Below are 17,881 nucleotides of genomic sequence, written 5' to 3'. Positions count from 1 at the left end.
GCCCAGCCACCAGCGAGACTGGGGTGCAGGAAGACCCCTTGCTGGGGTATTGGCAATTGTTTGCTTTTGTGTCTTGACCAGCCGCCATCGAGAATATAGTGGTATGAACCCCCCATCCATGGCTCCATTGTTGTTCCTTTTTGGCCTCACCACATCTTGCGTTCCTGTGCGGGGAACAGGAGCCGAGTCCCTGCATTACACATAGTGCAGCGAGCAGGGTATGGTGCCAGCCAAAACTCTCCGAAGGGCGGTGGAGCAGTTTGTGCATATGAAAACTCAGTCTCGGGAACCCCTTGAGGAGCAGCGCTGGGAGTAGAAAACACAATCTTCCTGAGAGAAACGTGACCCCTCGGTGAATTGGTGGTCCTCTCGAGCCTTCGGATGGCACACCGCCCTGTTGGCTATAGCAGGCGACGCCTGCTTTCTGGTAGGCTGCTACTGCCGTGGGTTCCTAGAATTGTGGACATCTTACGCCAAAGCCACCACCCACTCGGACACCTGGTGTGGCAAGCAGGATTCCGGCCATGTAGGAATGGTGTCTGACTCTGGACAGAAGGACATGTGGCCCCCCCCCCCACAGTGTGTGGTACCAGTGGCCACTGTTCTCAGGAGTTGGACCCCTGAGGAGGGGTGGGAGGATGTGGATGGCTCTCCAGCCAGTGTGCAGAGGGCCCTGCAGGTTCTAGCTGAGCAGTTGCTGGAGGAGGTGAAGGGTACAGCTGACCGTGTGGGCTGGATGTTCCTCACCACGTTGCATTATAACACGGAAGACGCACTTAATGAAATAGCCCAGGTGCGGGACCAGCAGCCCTGGTGGGAGGCGTTGGAAGCTCAGGACCGCCAGTTAGAGGAGGAGCCCCACAGTGGAGACTCTGAGGCAGAGGCGGACAATGCAATTGGAAGTGACGTAGCTCCCCACCCCCACCCCATCGTGCAGCAAAAGGTGAAGCATAAGCAACCTTTGGGCCCCGGGGGTGTCGCTGCCGGTAACCCAGCTGTGACTGAGTTCACAACCTATACCCCTTACACTCCCACTGAGTTGTAAGAGCTGGGGAGGTGGTGCCAACAGTGCCCTGGAGAGCCAATCTTAGCAAACGTAGCTTGGATGCTACGTTTATGGGATGAGGGGGCAGACAGCATACTCTGCTCTCCAGGCGAGATGGAAAAGCTAGCCTTCGTGGGGGGGCATCCATCCCTGCAACAAAGGTTACAGAACTGCCATAGGTTGGCCCAAGACCAGGGCAACCACACTCCAATGGAGTGGCTCACCGCCGCAGTATGCACAGTAATGGGAGAGGCTGGCGAGCTTCCAGACACTGAGTAAATGGCTGTCGTATACTGAACTTACTCAAATCCTCCATGAAATGGGTATGAGACACGCTATGTTCAACCCTAATATGCAGGGGCTGGAAGTCAAGCATTTTACAACCGGCATGAGAGATATGGTTTTGGATACTGCCCTTGCAAGTGCTTTTGGATCCTTGGTTGCCATTCTCACACCCTATGTGGGGCGGCAGATCCATGAAGTTACCACCACCATGGCCACCCTGCATGACACGCTCACTCTCAATTTCCATTATATGTCATTACTGAGCCGTATCCAGCAGTGTGAGGGCCAGCAGCAGGCCGTGAACCACATTTTGAGTGGCAAAGAAATGAAAAGCCTCAGTCCTCTAAGAAACTCCACTCACCAGGAGGACACTGACTAAACAGATCATTGACTCTCACCTAGCACATCTATAGGAATGGATTCGGCAGGTTGCTGTGAAGATTAATGATCAATATTTTCTTGGCACAGAGGGTTTAAAAGTGGAAGCCATTATTATGATGATGACAAATCCCTGGGGGAGGTTTCTCATTTCACAAAGCTCTCCTCATCTGACCTGATCCCCATAACACTTGACAAGGGTGCTCACCCAGCTTTAGGGCAAGAAGTCACACCACGGATGATGTGGTGAAATGTCCTGCAGCTGAGGGCTTCCCCAGTACATACGAACTGGACTGGACCTGGAGGGGATGGAGGGCAGTTCTGTGTACCCAGGTCTACATTGGGGAAACTTACGCTCTCTGGAATTCTGGGATGCTGAAGATGGCCTGCATGACGGAACTGAGATAGCAGCTATTGCCCAGGTTCTTGAGACCCGTGTACCCCGAGCCATACATGGGCTTCAGCTTTGTCCCTGTCTCCTGGATCACTTCCCACTCGCTGACTCGTGGCTTGATGTCATTGTCTCGGAGCCCGTTCTCTGTCTGGGGCAAAGTCATTGAAGAAAAACAACTTTAGCTGTGATTATTATTCAAAGATGACGTCCCATTAATTATTTGTAACAGCAATGTTCTGCCTCTTTCCAACCCCAACTAAACAGAGGAATAAACAACCTAATTAAAAGAGATGGAGATAGTAATGGTTGCACAACAATGTAAATGTAATTAATGCCACAGAATTGTACACTTAAAAATGGTTAAAATGTAAATTTTATGTTATGTCTCTTTCCACAATGAAAAAAAACCCACACATTTAAAAGATTTAAAAATAAAAGAGAGATTAAGAAGAAAGGAGATAGGAAGAAGAAGAAAGACAAATCGGAATAAAAAAAAAAGAAGCAGCAGCAAATAGAATAATTTCAAGAGAAGATAAAACACAACACAGCAAACAAAAAGGCAAGGCAGTTGGAGAGGAAAGTGGAACAAACCCTGGGGGCTTGGGAGTGCCTCGAAATAGAAGGAAAACTTAAAGAAGAGCAGAGAAAGTAAATTAATGAGTGAGAAAGAGGAGACAGAGAGGAAAACATGAAGAGAGGGAAATGGCCTGGGATGGGAGGAAAGAGCTAAAACAAGACATGCACATTTAATAGTCCCTCATAGGGACAAATTAACATAGTCATGATAGCAGTTTAAAAACACAATGTTAAATGAAGCAAAGCTTTGCCATCAACAGTAATATGTTGGCTTAGTCTTTCCACCCCCAGGAGCTCTGCTTCCCTTCCTGAAATTAATTAAAGTGATGTTGGTCACAGATCATTTTAAAGGTCATCTTCCTGTACCTTCTCCCGTTAGTGAACAGAGTGATTCACGCAACTCTCCATCAGAGGAGATAGACATTCTGTAAGTAAACACCAACTAAAACAAAATGGTACTTGACAAGGTGCCATTTTTATTGTAACATTAAAAAAACCAAACTGGTAAGCAAAAGAAAACATCAATTAATTACATTCAAGAAGTAAATACAAAGAATAAAACCTAAAGCCTATAAAATAAAAATTCATGTTAGAGGAATTGTATATTAAATAAACCAAACAGCTCCCCTGTCCCCAACAAAGTGGGACTAGAGACCACAGTGGACGTTCTCACCCCGTGCATATGAAGCATGTCAATTCCAAAATGCGCCAAGTGCTTGGCCAAATGAGGATCCAAAACAGGTTCCTCTTCTTGAAAAGAATAAACATCTAGAAGGTGAAGAGAAAATAAGCACTGAGATCTGTAACCAAGTCATTCAGTATTCAACATGTATTTATTGAGCACCAGGCTTGGGATATATCAATGAACAAAACAAAATTCTCTTGTGCGTTAGTTACATTCAACTGGGAAAAGACAGATGAGGAACAACAAACATAAAAAATAGGTAATTTTTGTAAATGTATCCAGATATCAATTCTTTTGACATTTCAGGAAGCAATAAAAAAAAAGGTTTGCTGGAACTGAAAAATAAAAGAGTAGTATCTAAAGTTAAAATAATTTAAAATTAGAAAAACCTAAATGCCTAATGGATGATTTTTCTAACCAAAACCACAGTGGCATAACTATAAGTTCAGGAGGAGGGAAGGGTGAGGGAAGAGAGGGGTGACACCATCTACTCATGGCAGGGAGAACCTATGGGGGGAACACAGAACCTCGGGGGCAGCTGAATGGCTGAACTGGGGTGTCAGGTCCATGACAAAACAAAATTCTGCCTGTGAACCCCTCTATAATCTCAGGCCTACCAGCTCACCAATTTCCACCGCCCACCGGCCCCCTCATCTCTCTTTCCTACTTTGGTGTCCCCACCTTACAGAGCTGGTGAGGGATGTGTGAGGATTGTGCCACCTTGGAGCACACACATCAGACAATGATGTATTTGGCACAGCAGGGTAACTCAGGGGGCTCCAGCTGTCCTAGGCCCTGCCCCCTGCCCCAGGGCCTGAGGGATTAGCATCTTGGCCTGTCAATAACCCAAAAGGGCACACCAGTGTTGGAAAGCTCTCTCCTAAGGTGGGAGGCTTCTCTCCTGAGGACCTAATATCCCACCTAACAGATGCTTTGGACCAAAGCTGGCTTCTCAAAGTGTGTGTGTACAAACTCCGGGCCCTACCCTGGACCTACTGAATAAGAATCTGTAGTTTAATAAGATCCCAGATGCACAGTAAAGTTTGAAAATCACTGCTTAAAATTTTCAAAAGCTATCTGAACTAAAGGCAGGATATAGATCTTCGAGGAAAAAAAAAAAAGCGATCCAAATACTGACTGATCTGTCCTCACAGCAAGTGCAACGTGGGGGAAGGACAGACAGCTTCAGGCCCATTTGCAGATGAGGAAAAGAGGCTCAGAAAGGTGAAATAATTTGCCTCAAAGCCCACAGGTGACCCAGGACCCAGATATACTGACTCCTGGCCAAGCTCATTTTCCTTAAATTATTTCCTTAGATCTCGGGAGACCCATAGATTTGGTGGAGCATCTCTGCATTCTTAAAAGGAATGGTGAGTCAAAAACCACACTCTTCACTCTTAAATTTGAAAAGTAAAATTTACTACAAGGAAAATAAATATAAAGATATCATTCTTTTGGACAGTAATAGATAGACTTTCCAAAAAGTTTCTTGCTCTTTGGAACATCACCAGGAGAGGGGGAAAAATAATATAGAGACTCTGGTGATCCTCTGACCCAAACCCAGATATGTGAGGACTCACTATCACCAAAGGCAGTCAGTCGTTCTATTATTAACAGATTAAACATTGTATCGCTTTCTCCTCTATCCCTCTTCTCCTCAGGGTCCATTTTAATTTGTGGATAGCAGCCTTCTGTTATATTGTTTTTAATTATATTTCAGTGCTCTCAAAAGAAAAAACAAAAGACAAAATCCCCACCCCAATTAAGAAAAAATTTACCAAAACTTTACCAAAAACACCAACAAAAATCTTTGAACTAATAATGTGAAGCAAATACATCAACAATATTTTCCATCTGTGACAAGTGACAAAAATACACCACTCAAATACTGGCCGGAAGTTGAAAATGGCATTCCCTGTGATATGGGAGAGCTCCCTCACTATAAAAGTTTTAAGCCTCCCTCACTGTAGAAATTTTAAGTTTCCTTTTCCCTACTTTCTTAGCTCCTTAGCCCCTGGCTTTGATTACTCTTCTAATCAGTTTCTGAGTCCTACACTAAAGATGCTCGTAGGCTGAATCACAGGATGTTTCTCATCCCGGCATCAGATAACTACTTAAAAACCTGTGACTTCCCAACACCCCCTAAGCCATTCAGGACCTCACTCTTGGATAATTCCATCCCAGAGACCAAATAGATTTTAACATTCCCCCAGGCCAGTATACTTGTTGATTGTAATCACTGAAGCCTAATGTTCTTTCCAACCCATTCTGGGCCAGCTCCTGACGCCACCTAAATGAGGGGTTGAATAGCCATAGGCTCTATAGAACTAACGGATTTATTAATTAAAATCTATTTTTCCTCATTCAGGGGCCTTGGGGATGCAGAGGATACCCCAGCAAGATTGCCAGTCCCAACAAAAGAAGCCAACACGGTCTTGCAGGCGGATCCCGAGACCCCTTCCTCTCATCTGAGATCAGTTAGGGCAAGAGTTCCGTGAATCCCCAACAGGTAGGGACAACTCTACGCCCCTGTTCAGCAGGAAGCAGATACAGAAGAACAGACCTCCTGTCCCTCAAATTCCCATAGAAATTTTATGGGGATCACGTCTCTCAAGGGAAAAACGAGGCAGGCAGTTAGAGATAGACATCAGGTCTCTGCATTACTGCCCAGAAGACTTCCCTTCTCTGTCCCAAACTTCCCCTTTCCACTGTAAACAAATGGGTACAAGATACCCAACTAGATCAAACCGGCCACTCAAACCTGCACAGTTTGTAAAAAGATGAGGTAATAGCCTCTTGTCAATCACAGGTGTCAATCAGGTGGTCCCACACCTGGAAAGGAACAGCCCATTTGAGAGAAAAAGATAAAAACTACCAAGGCCTCGTTAGTCAAGGCCGTTGAGCCCCTCTCTACTGCTCGGGTCCACTTCTATTTCTTTGAAGTGTACTATCTCTTCTAATTAACTATTCTTTCACCACTTTATTTCTGTGTCTCGTTCAATTCTGGGCTCGAGACGCCAAGAACCTGGACCCCGCGCCGAGAAAGGCTCACTCTCTGGTAACACTTAGACACTTTAACTTTGGTTACTACTAACTAGTGAGATAGTTTCAAAGACTTAAGACTTTAAGCCTTAATTATCAGAGCTCTCTTAGAAAATGAAATTGCTAGAACCGTATCATCGGCCTAGTATTCTGAAGTCAGTGACAGCACATAGCACTCTATGGTTTTTGGCCCATTAGATTTATGCCACATGGAGAAATGAATGTTTCCTATCTCCAGTCATTATCTGCTTCAAAGATACAACATGATTTGTTCATACACTATAGTTATTTCTTACCCCAATGACAAAAACAGTTTAGTGAGTAACAGCCAAGTAATCTAAAAATAAATGGTGACCCTTCAACTTGGCCATAATGAAGAATTTATAAATGATATGTCATTATAGAAAAAAATAAATGAAGTGGACTCAGGCTGAAAGTCCTGGCTTCCACATTTTTTCATTGGGCAATTTACTTTATCTCCAACTTTAGCTTAGCAAAGTCAAGGCTTAGCTCAGAAACTATTGCAGCAAATAAGCACTGCCTGACAAGTATGAGCCTCCCTTGCCCTAAATGTGACTTTAAAACTTGGAGTCAAGAAGCACAGTTAGGGATTCTCTCAGGAATAGCCCAAGCTGAGTTTCACAAGTAACTATACTCACTTTAGAAGGAAAAATCATTGTTTTGTTTCAAGTTAAGTGACAACTAAACCATAGGGAATATGAAGAGACGCCCAAAAGGAAAAAACATAAAAGTTTTAGAGCATGAGTAACCCACTGATGTGATAAGCATGTTAGAAAACAGAACATGCAATGAGTTCCAAAATTAACTAAGGAAAGCGTTAGAGAACAGAGATGGAGGCTTAGACTGAGGCCAAGACTGAGAATCTGTAAGGAATTACATCAAAATGGTAATAATCTGTTATCTCTAAATGGGAAGATTTATTTTATGTGGTTGTTGTTTTTTGCTTTTTATTTTTTTCCAAATTTATTATATTTTGATTGAAAAAAAATTTCTTATAAGCAATTCCCAAAGATTAAAATGATTCTATGGGATAGTATGGTATTAGTGTACCACTGGTCATTCTTGTTCATCCACATGGATTAACTGACTCATTCGTTCACTCATTCATTCATTGTATTCAACAAAGATTTAGTGAACACCAAATACATACAGGTACTGAGAATACTCATATGTTGTTAAATCAAGCAGGGTCTCGGCCCTCATAAGTTTAAACTTTACTACTTCAAATAGTCTTAGAAGAAAAGCTGCTTTGATGTAAAGGACCTCAACAGATATCTTCTTGGATATGGTTTAGTCATATGACTTTAGGATCTCTTCCTCCACCCTCCAAAAGTGACAGACGTCCAAATCCTGACCTCAGATTCCCACAAAGGAAAGCAGAAGGGAGAGAAGAGTAAAGCTGTACCTCAGCAAATTCTTAGATTTAGAAAGAGAAACAAAACTCAGAGTTCAAGTAGAGAGAAAAATAGAACTCCTGGTCAAACACTAAATAAGAGGTCAGAGAGGAAAGGATAAGGAAACATTCATTTCAGAGTAAGTGCTGATCCATCCACCCAAACTGCACCTCTCCACCATGAGCTTATATTTGTGTATCTACAGACCATCTGCCACAAACAGGAAAAGAAGAGAAACCAGAGAATGCTCCAGTTATTACTAGAAAAATAAACAAAATTAATGAGTTCAGAAGTATGTACCATCATCACCTTAGAGAGCATAACTCTCAGGCCAGACAAAATGTAGACTACAGTCAGGAAAAGAAAACAAGTAAGAGTAAAACGAAGTCAATAAAATAGAAAAAAGAAAGAAAACGGTAAATCAGAGGAGCAACTTTTATTGGTACGTCTTCCTCCATCTATTTACTCCACAAATATTTACTGAGCACCTACTATGTGTGAGGGGCCGTGCTAGCTGCTAGAGGTACAGCAGTGTGCAACAAGCTTGGTGCTTAGCCTCTGCTGTCCAAGGCAAACACCATTAAACACAGTTACAGGATCTTGTGAAAAGTGCTTTGATGGAGCAGTATGAAGTGCTACAGAGGCACACAGGAGGGGCACAAGCTAGGTCAAAACTAAAATGAAATCGTCAGTGGCTTGATTCCAAAGCCTCAGTCTATGAGAAACTTACGGGGGCTTATGTTCAGGTCATAGAATGAAGACAATCAAAGAAGAAAGACCACATTGAGATGCTACTGAGCTGGTGCAGGGGCCAGTGAGACAGGCAATTCCACAGCTGCCTTGGGCATCTCTGGAAGGGTCTCCTGCAATTGCCCAAGGCACTGAAGCATGTTCTTAGGTAAACTAGTATCTACCATGGAAGGAAAAAACACCCGCTCTTTCCTCCATCCCTTTCTCATGCCCTTCCCACCAAGAACCTCATCCTAGCTTTGCCAAATGAGTAACTCCTCCCATAGAGAAAAGCTTTTTGTTTGTTTGTACTGTGATCTGTTCTTGGTTTGTTTGTTGTTGTACCCATGGGACCCAGAATGGAATTTGATATGTGGCCCATTTTTATTGCCCATGCCACCACAATGGCCTAGCCTGGGGCACCAGGACTTCTTGGAAGAACTAATTCTAAGTTGAGACATCAAGATGAGTAGGAGTTTCTCACTGAACAGGTATATCCTTATAGGGGAGAAGGAAACCAGGATGATTGGATCACACTACCATTAAATATTTGAGTCCATAACCTGCTTGGATTCTATGTTTACTAAGCAATATGCTAAATATAATTCAGCTTCCCACAGGGAAGGAATGTACTGGTCAAGCAGCCATAACCATCCCACTTACAGGCAGTTGTGGTTCTCATTATAAACTAAAAAATAAATGCCCTGCGTGTGAGACTTTGTCTCTTGTGAGTTCAATCAGCCTCAATTAGCCTAGCAAGTATGGAAGATGGAACCCTCAGCAGTAGTACCTTCAAAGGAGGGGGCCACCCTACCCCCAGACAAAGGGCACCCTGCCCTCCTGGGCCTCAGCATACACAAGGTTCATAATAAGATATTTAAGGAAACTTCACGCATGTTTTCATTAACTTCTCTGGCTTTTAAATAAATAAATCGCAGTTGGCAATCTATTAAGCACAGATATAAAAGAAACAGATATAAAAGAATTGGTATATCCCACAAATTTTTATGAAATGGTAATTAGACTGAAAATAATCATTTGTGTTAAAAATCAACTCTGCACAAGATAAGCAGGAATAATCCTGATCTTTTTTCAAAAAGTGAACATTATTTCAGCTAAATGAATCCAAGAATTTTTAGGAATATTTATTCAAATAAATGTCAGTTACATGATCATTACATGTCAATTACATGACAAAGAAAACCTTAAAAGTTCTCCTTCCTCAAAAAAAAAAAAAACTTAATTATGGCAGATAATGAGTTAATATTTTTAATAAGTAAAGTTTTTTTTAAAACCAATAAGAAAAACACCTACACAGAAACCTACTAGAAAATCAGGCTAAGAAAATCACAAAAAGAATGGACGAGAATAGGTACTATGAAAAATGTTCAGCCTCACCTAGTAAGGCAAATTAAAACAAGATACCAGATTAGCAAAGGTTTTTTAAATTTTTGGATATCCAAAGTTGTCAAAGATTTGGTGAATTGGGTATTCTCATATGCACTGCTAGTGGAAATAGAAATTACTACAACTAGTTTAGAAAGAAACTCAGCAGTTAAAAATTTTAAAGGTTCAGTCCTTTGTTCATAGGAATTTATCCTAAAAAAATCATTAAGCAAATACCCAAAGATTTGCATATGTATAAGGATGTTCATCAGAAGAGCAAAAAAAATTAGAACAATTCACAAGGGAATAGTAAAATGATTTATGGAACTATCATGGAATACTGAAGAACATTTAATGATATGGAAAACATAATTTAAAGTTAAATAGAAAAAGTAAGGTAAAAAACTTTATACAGTGCAATTCAATTTTTGTAAAAATATGGGGTATATATGTGTGTGATTGTATAAGAACTGATCGAGGCCTTAAGAAAGAAAATACCCAAATTGTTAGAAGTGATTTGTCTGGCAGGTGGTATTACTAGTAATTTTTATTTACTTCTCTAAACTTTTCTCTCTGTTTTCCAAATATGTTATACTGAACATCTGCTCCTTGTAAATCAAGGCACAAATATAACACTTCCCTTCTTCAAGCTGAAAGGAAATAAACTTCAGATGTACTCTAAATTGTAGTTTAAAAATAAGTTTGACACTAGAAAAAAGGCTTCTGGAAAATTAAAGATGCATAGAAAACAGAATTGACCTTGGCCTTTATTATTAGCGTACATTTAAATAATCTAATAGTTTAAATACTTATATACCAGATGGTTCGTTTAAAAAAAGTATATCTGCCTCCTATGTAAGATTTTGTATGGAACCCAGAGATAAGTAAGACATAGCCTGCTCTTCAAACAACTCAAATTCTATAACTAAGCCATATACACAAATAGGTGCAGTCTTGGATAGGTTGTTCTAAGAGCTGGACTTCTAATAACTGGTCTTACCAAAGCACTACATAAGACAGCAGAGAAGGTAGAAACATTTGTATTATTCTCCCCTTATAATTTTATCCAATAGAATTCGTATATTACAAACCCTTCTTTCTGTGGTCCTCTAACAGGACAATGATGGTTGCCTTGCATAGCAGTCAGTCAACATGGAAATGACCTACAAGTACCTTGCTGTCACCTGAATCCAACCACACATCCTGAATTTCCTTTTCAGATCCTGGAAGTCTTAAGATTCGACCTGGCTTGTGAAGAGGTGTATTTGTTTTTGTGGGAGGAAGCTGTCTGGCACCAGTACCTCGGGCTCTTGCAGCTACTTATCTCTAATAAGTTAAAATAAGTCCACTGACTTTGGAAGCAGGAAAATTACCCTAATTGTGAATCAAAAGAATATTGATATGAGCTAACTTCCAGCCCTCAATTAGAAAATAAATGAGTAAGGAGTTCAATGGAAAAGGCATGGTTGACAAGTGTACCCTATTTAGTGAAAACATCCTAGCCAATGACCTCAGAAGCAGGTTAATTCTGTATAAAAAGATAACAGAAAAGAAAAGTCAAATGTCTTTATATGTCTTTATATTGCTCCTAAAAAATCATCTTACCTTAAAACATAGAAGAAATAGAGCCAACAGCCTGGAAAGATGGAGAAGACAAACCTAGGTATTGATCCAGATCTGGGCTTAATAAATGTTTCCAGTGATGTTAAGATGATGAGTTCTTAGGACCACTGCTCAATATTGAAATTTCTCATTACTGACTGTGATACCATTTCCCTTTTTCCTCACAAAATGGTAGAAGGAATTAACTGTATAAACATGGCCAAAAGCTAACAGTTTAGAGCACGCAGTGTGAGAGCATAAAGGGGAAAAAAAAAATTCTGAAGCTGACTGTACAAATAGGAACCAATTCTAATCCCTTGTTGCACTGAACACCATCACTGCCAGCTGACGGCAGGGACTCGGAACACACAGTGTCCTTTAAACCCATCTTCTCCATAATGCATCCACTGGTTCCTAAAAGGATACTAATCCCCACAATGAATTATAGGGCTTCCCCCTACGATTCTAATGGTGGATTTGATTGTGCACGTTTGCTGCACAAGTCCTGGTTCTTGCTTCTGCCCTTTTAGCCAAGAGACATACAGAAGGCTAGTAATAGCAGCTAACTTTTATTAAGACCTGACTGTGTGCATGGAGCTGAAAGCTTATGCACCTCAACAGAACTACGAGGGAGGTACCATGATTATCCTCAGGATGAGAAACCTGATACTTAGAAGGATTAGAAAACCTGCCCTAGACCTAACAGATAATAAGAGGCAGAATCAGGATTCAAGCCTGAGCTTTCTGAGTCCAGAACTATACCCTCCAACCCACTGGTTAAATCTAGGAGGGAGACACTGAAGTTCCCAGGGTCGGTACGGGCACACTCACCTGCCCCATCAGGAGTGATGGTTCCCAGTTTCACAGCTAGAGGGTAGCCCATGTCTCTGTAATGCTCCAGCGCGTGCCCATTTCCCCCGGAGCTGTCAAAGAACCACTTCCCACACAGCACAGAGCCATCGGTCAGATTCAACCAGAGGTTTTCCCGCAGGTCACACCTGGCACACTTCCAACCACTGGAAAGTCATTGGAGAGCAGTTAGTATAGCTGGAATGCAACGTGGAATCAGAACATTAACATCCAAGAAAACAGAGTGACTCGAGCTGGGACCACAGGAAACAGTCCTTGGAATCCCAGAGACCCCTCCCAGGGAAACAGGACACTCAGGACCCTGCCTGCCACCCACACAGAGACCAGCTCTTCCTAGCTCCTCCACGATGGCTCTTTTACTTCAGAAAACTGATGCAGAACCTGAGGGCGGGAGGGGAGGTCATTTCCTTGAAAGTCCAGTGTGAGGGACAGTGGAATAGAGCTAAATAGATGTAAAACATGATTATAAACAGCTCAGGTTCAAAAGCGTTAACCACACCTAGGAAAACTAGTTTAAACAAAACCTACTACATGGCAAATCTAAATTAAGTAGAAAGGAAATCAACTGAACTGAAGGTTAAGGTTACCAAAGTTTTATCATTTAATTCTGACAAACACTCTTCAGCGTGGGTATTACCACGCCCGCTGTCAACGGGAGAGGTGAGGGGCCGCGCCTTCACCCAGACCACACAGGTGGGGATGCAGCAGTCAGACCTCAGCCACACTGGCCGCAGTGCTGGTCCACGTGCCCCTTCCATCCAGGACTGGCCTCAGGAAACACACCAGCACCTGGCAGCAGATGCTAATGCAGCCAGAGAGCATTCCAGACCCAAATGGGATAACCAAAGACTGCCATAAGTGGGGTTCCCCGAGAGGCAGAGTCTAAGACAAACATCTGACTGTAAATGGCTTGTGTGGGAGGCCATCTCAGGAAGCACCATAGGGAAGTGCGATTGGAGAGGGCAGGAAGACAACATAAGTAATTGGGGCTCAGTCCATCTGGGGAACTCCTGCCCCGACCACCCTACCTGAGGGGCAGGGACCTAGAGTATTGACCCAGCCATGCAGCAGCCACTGGTTGAGGGCCGTCCCAGGAGGGCAGGAGGGAGCATTAACTCTACGGGATTTCTGTCTGTCCCACGCACAGGCCTACCTGGCTTGGGCAGGCAGAGAAAACCCTCAAGCAAAGAGCTGCAGATGCTTACAACTGGGAGTCCTGGGGGGGCGCGGGGGGGGCGGGCTCAAGGGCAAGGGGCTGGCATGCTCGGCATCTACTACAAAGGTACAGAGAATTTTTGAGCTTTTTTTTTTTTTTTTTTTTAAGGCATCTGACAAGAAAATATATAACTGCTAATTCTGAGAAGTAGAAAAGTAAGCATTCCTTTGGCCAGTTTTAGGGGATAACTTTCCATTTCGCTATCTGACACTCACCTTGGAGGAATCCTGACTCCATTGTCCAGCTGGGTGAGGTTATTGGCATACTTGGATACTGGCAATTCATTTTCCCAGGTGTCTGGGTCCTGCTTTCTGTACGGGGATTTTGAGTTAAGAACTGCATCGCAAGCAATTGTTACCTGTAAGACAAACCCAGATGTGATATATTAAACATATGAGAGAATAGCAACTTCTATAAAATGAATTTAAAAGTTTATCAATAAATGCAGCTTCATCCGAGAAAATTCAAATGGTACAGTTATCACAAGAGTAAGATCCTAGTTTCCTGGCTCCAGCACTTTTCCCTTGGATCTAGGAAGATTTTATCCCTGGCCTGGAGTTTGCAATGTTGACAATGACACAAGATAGCAAGGAACAAATCTAGTTTATAAGCACATGCGTAGCAGTCAGAATGAACAACTCTACCTCTTAGCAAGCAGAGTGAAAAGTATAAGGTGAACAGTTTACAGGCGTGGAATGAGCTACTGGAATGCCTGGGATTTACCCAAGTGGTGTGTTTTCCTCCTAACAAATATACACCCAGATATCCAATATCCTCAACTCATCACACAATGGCATGTGGTCAAGGGCGCTTACATGGAATGCCAGCAGCGGGCTCCATTACTTAATGTGGTGCAAATGTGACCCTGAACAGGGACATGCCTCCGTGTCTCTGTGCCAGAGAAGTCCACATGTGAGCAAATCTGTGATTTCCAGCTTGGCACCACCTGACCCGGGTGGGCGGGGGCGGTCAGATTCTCTGCTCTCTCCCCAACCAACTGGTCCTGGACATATGCCTAGCACTACATTTGCTATTTGTTTAATGCTATACGGTATTTCGAGCTGTCTTTAAAAACATTCTGGTGGGAATGAATGTAAAATGGTGTCGCCACTTTGGAAAACAGTTTGGCAGGTCCTCAAACAGTTAAACAGAGTCACTATGTCACCCCAAAATTCCTAAGCATATACCCAAGATAAATGAAAATGTGTCCACACAAAAACTTAAACACAAATGTTTACAGATGCATTACTTGTAATAGCCAAAAAGTGGAAACAATCCAAATGCCCATTAATGATAAATGGGTAAGTAAAATGTCCTATGTCCATATAATAGAATGTTATTCAGCAATAAAAAGAAATAAAGTACTGATATATGCTATAACATGGATAAATCTTGAAAATATATGCTAAGTGAAAAACAGCCAGCCACAAAGGACCTTGTGTTGTATGATTCATTTATATAAAATGTCCAGAATCCACACAGACAGAAAATAGATTAGTGATTGCGGAGGCTGGGGCACAGGAAAGGTTGAGAGGTGATGGCGGTGGGGTAATAAAATTTTCTAGAATGAGATGGTGGTGATGGATGCCCAACTCTGAATATAATAAAAGCCACTGGATTGCTTAAATTTTTTTTTTAAATAAAAATTGTATTCTACTTCACTAACATCCTGCACAGGTAGCTAAACTTCATGCAGAATATTTCTCCTGAGTAGCACGGACAATTAATCTTAGAATTGATTAAGAGACAATGGAGGCTGTTCCCTCAGCTGCCATCCCACCTTCACCCAACCCATGGACAATTCCTAGCCGTCCTGCATCCCAAATCTATTTGGAACCTACCTCTTCTCGTTTTCAACCACACCATCCTAGTTTCAACAACCATCACAGCTCACCTGGATGGCCCCGGGGAAGCCTCCCTACAGTCTCTTTTCTCCCAGCAGCCAGAGGGATCTGCTGTGATTAGATCCGATCCTTTCCCAGCTTAAAACTCCCCGAGGTTATACTGCACACTACCAAACTGATGACACTGGAGCTAGGCATGGTCAGGAATAAGGAAGAGGTCGCTGCCCTCAAAAAGCTTATACTCCATTACAGATCAGGCATTCATAAAAGTATATTTTAAAACTTTTTCAAAGAGAAGCTCTCATTCATCTCTAACCACAAACAGTTATGTAATTGCCCTTTCCTTTCAATTATCAAAATTCATCTCTTACCCCTTCCACGACTGCCCCTAGAGAACAGGGCTGAGGTCACCACCAGCCCCTTTCCGATTTTATGGGGTATTTTATGCCACCTTAGCACTCCTGGGTACACAGCCTCATCGTTTTTTGTCTGGCCTGTTATTATGATATGCTTGCTGTTTCACATACTACCGGTCCCCTCCCAGTCCTCATCTGAATTTTCTTCACCCCATTAGATCTTTTTTAAGAGTTCTGGTTTGCAATGCACAATGGATTTTGGTCAAGATTTGGATGTAATATTCTTTCTTTCCTTTGAATATCCTTCCTTGTGACACTCAACAAAATTTCCTTAATCTTCTGGACCACTAACATAACACTGATCTAGTGTTTTCAGAATATCATCTAAAATCCCTTAGAAGCCCCTTTTATGGATCACAGCTGAAGGTCAGGAACCATCATCCTGTAATTATACTGTGAATTATCTTTCCCTGGATTTGTTATCTGGCATGAAGCGAAGAGACCTTGTTACTAGTCCTGGATCCATCCCAAGTCTCCATAGAGCTCAAGTTCAGTAGTGTTCTGAAACTGGCTCCAATTGGCTCACAGACTCGATTGCTAAATATTAAGGAATTCTGCAAGATGGTTGTTAAATGCACCCAGTACTAAAAATTAAATTATATAAACTTACCATTAAATAAAATATATTTTTGAAAGGTAACAAATATTCAAAACACTTCGAAGTTAAAATTTGACTATATCTTCCTATTATCTATGTGCCCTTGAGGTTATTTACGTCTACGTTATACGAATGGTGGAAATTCTAGATAATGGTGTGCTACTGCACATCTCTTCCCAACACGCATTCAGCGACATTATGTTGTTAGCCTGAAATCAGCCATGGTGGCAGCATTAATACCACAGAAACCAGCAAACACTACCAAGCAGGACTGTTCCCCCAGGGAGCTGGCTGCTAACCATTTACAAGCACACCGCTGCTTGAGTTCCCCATGTCTACAATGAAGCACTGGATTCCAGATTCTAAGATCCCTCCTGAGCCCCAAATGCTGTCTCTGTGAAGCCTGCGTTGCTAAGAGGTGGTTTAACTTTTTGGTAGAATCTAGAGAGTATCTGAAACTGAATTTTTTTCTGTGCTGAGAAGCTTAAGAGATGAAGGAAGAGTCACCTGGTTGCGTGATTTTTAGCTCAATAATTTTGGGTTCTTTAAAAGCTTAAAAAGAGAATTATTAAACATCAAAAATGTAGCAAAAACATGAAAAGAAAAATATAGTTAACTAGCATTTGTTATATAGATAAATCCTAACAGTTACCGTCAGATAAATCCAGGTTTTTCCTTCAATCTCCCCTTCCAAATAATTCTCTCTATTATTTTAATTCTTAAAATATTTCCTAATCCAAAAGACTTTGTATTAAAAATTATGATATATATTGATGGATTCAGATTTCTATAACATTGTATGTTTAAATAAAAGCATTTACACTTCAATTATGTTCTGAATATAGGAATCATTGAAAGCATTTAAAGGCTTTTTTATTAACTTTTTTCATATCAAGACTTTTTCTTCGTAAGTGAATCAGAGAAAAATCATGACATTTATTCACAATGTGCTTCTTCTTTTCTGACAGTAGACATAAGAGTTATATAAAACAAGAGCAGTAAGAACTCGTATTGCAGAGATATAAGCTTTAGCATATAGTATCAGGTGATGGGATGAAGCAAAACCATTTTGTCCACTCCCATATTTTATCCTTGGTAACAGCCACCTGAGTCAGCATAGGTAATTTAATTCTGTATGCATTGCTAAGGGTTTGCACTTAGTACTAAAAAGGATATCTTTACAATTAACAACTACATGAAAGACGTACAACACTGAAATACAGAAAATTTTCATTCCTATGGTCTTATATTTATGTATAAAGTAAGTCAGAGGCAAAAGAGATTGAATAGGGGAAACCTGGTCTCTGATGACCTGGGAACCCCGGGCACAATGTCCCCTCTTGGCAGGGATAAGTGAGCAGGTGGCTGTAAATAGAGTCACACAAAGTCCTAAAGATTGT

The 17,881-nt window shown here is 41.7% G+C and overlaps 1 protein-coding gene across 2 annotated transcripts in view; it reads right to left on the bottom strand.

Moving 5' to 3' along the window:
- USP13 (ubiquitin specific peptidase 13) overlaps positions 1–17,881 on the bottom strand; it is a 101,424-nt gene that overhangs the window by 45,440 nt on the left and 38,103 nt on the right. For both annotated transcript variants that reach the window (XM_019751835.2, XM_074328294.1), the window contains 4 exons: positions 13,839–13,981; positions 12,369–12,553; positions 3,352–3,446; positions 2,063–2,250 (listed from right to left, as the gene is read on the bottom strand). In XM_019751835.2, the coding sequence (XP_019607394.2) occupies positions 2,063–2,250; positions 3,352–3,446; positions 12,369–12,553; positions 13,839–13,981 (611 nt within the window). The remainder of the gene's footprint in view (positions 1–2,062; positions 2,251–3,351; positions 3,447–12,368; positions 12,554–13,838; positions 13,982–17,881) is intronic.

The sequence above is a fragment of the Rhinolophus sinicus genome, linkage group LG01, assembly GCF_036562045.2.
Source record: "Rhinolophus sinicus isolate RSC01 linkage group LG01, ASM3656204v1, whole genome shotgun sequence".
Classification (NCBI taxonomy): Eukaryota; Metazoa; Chordata; class Mammalia; order Chiroptera; family Rhinolophidae; genus Rhinolophus; species Rhinolophus sinicus.
Note: the sequence above shows the minus strand (reverse complement) of the source record. Positions and strands in the feature narration are given on the sequence as shown.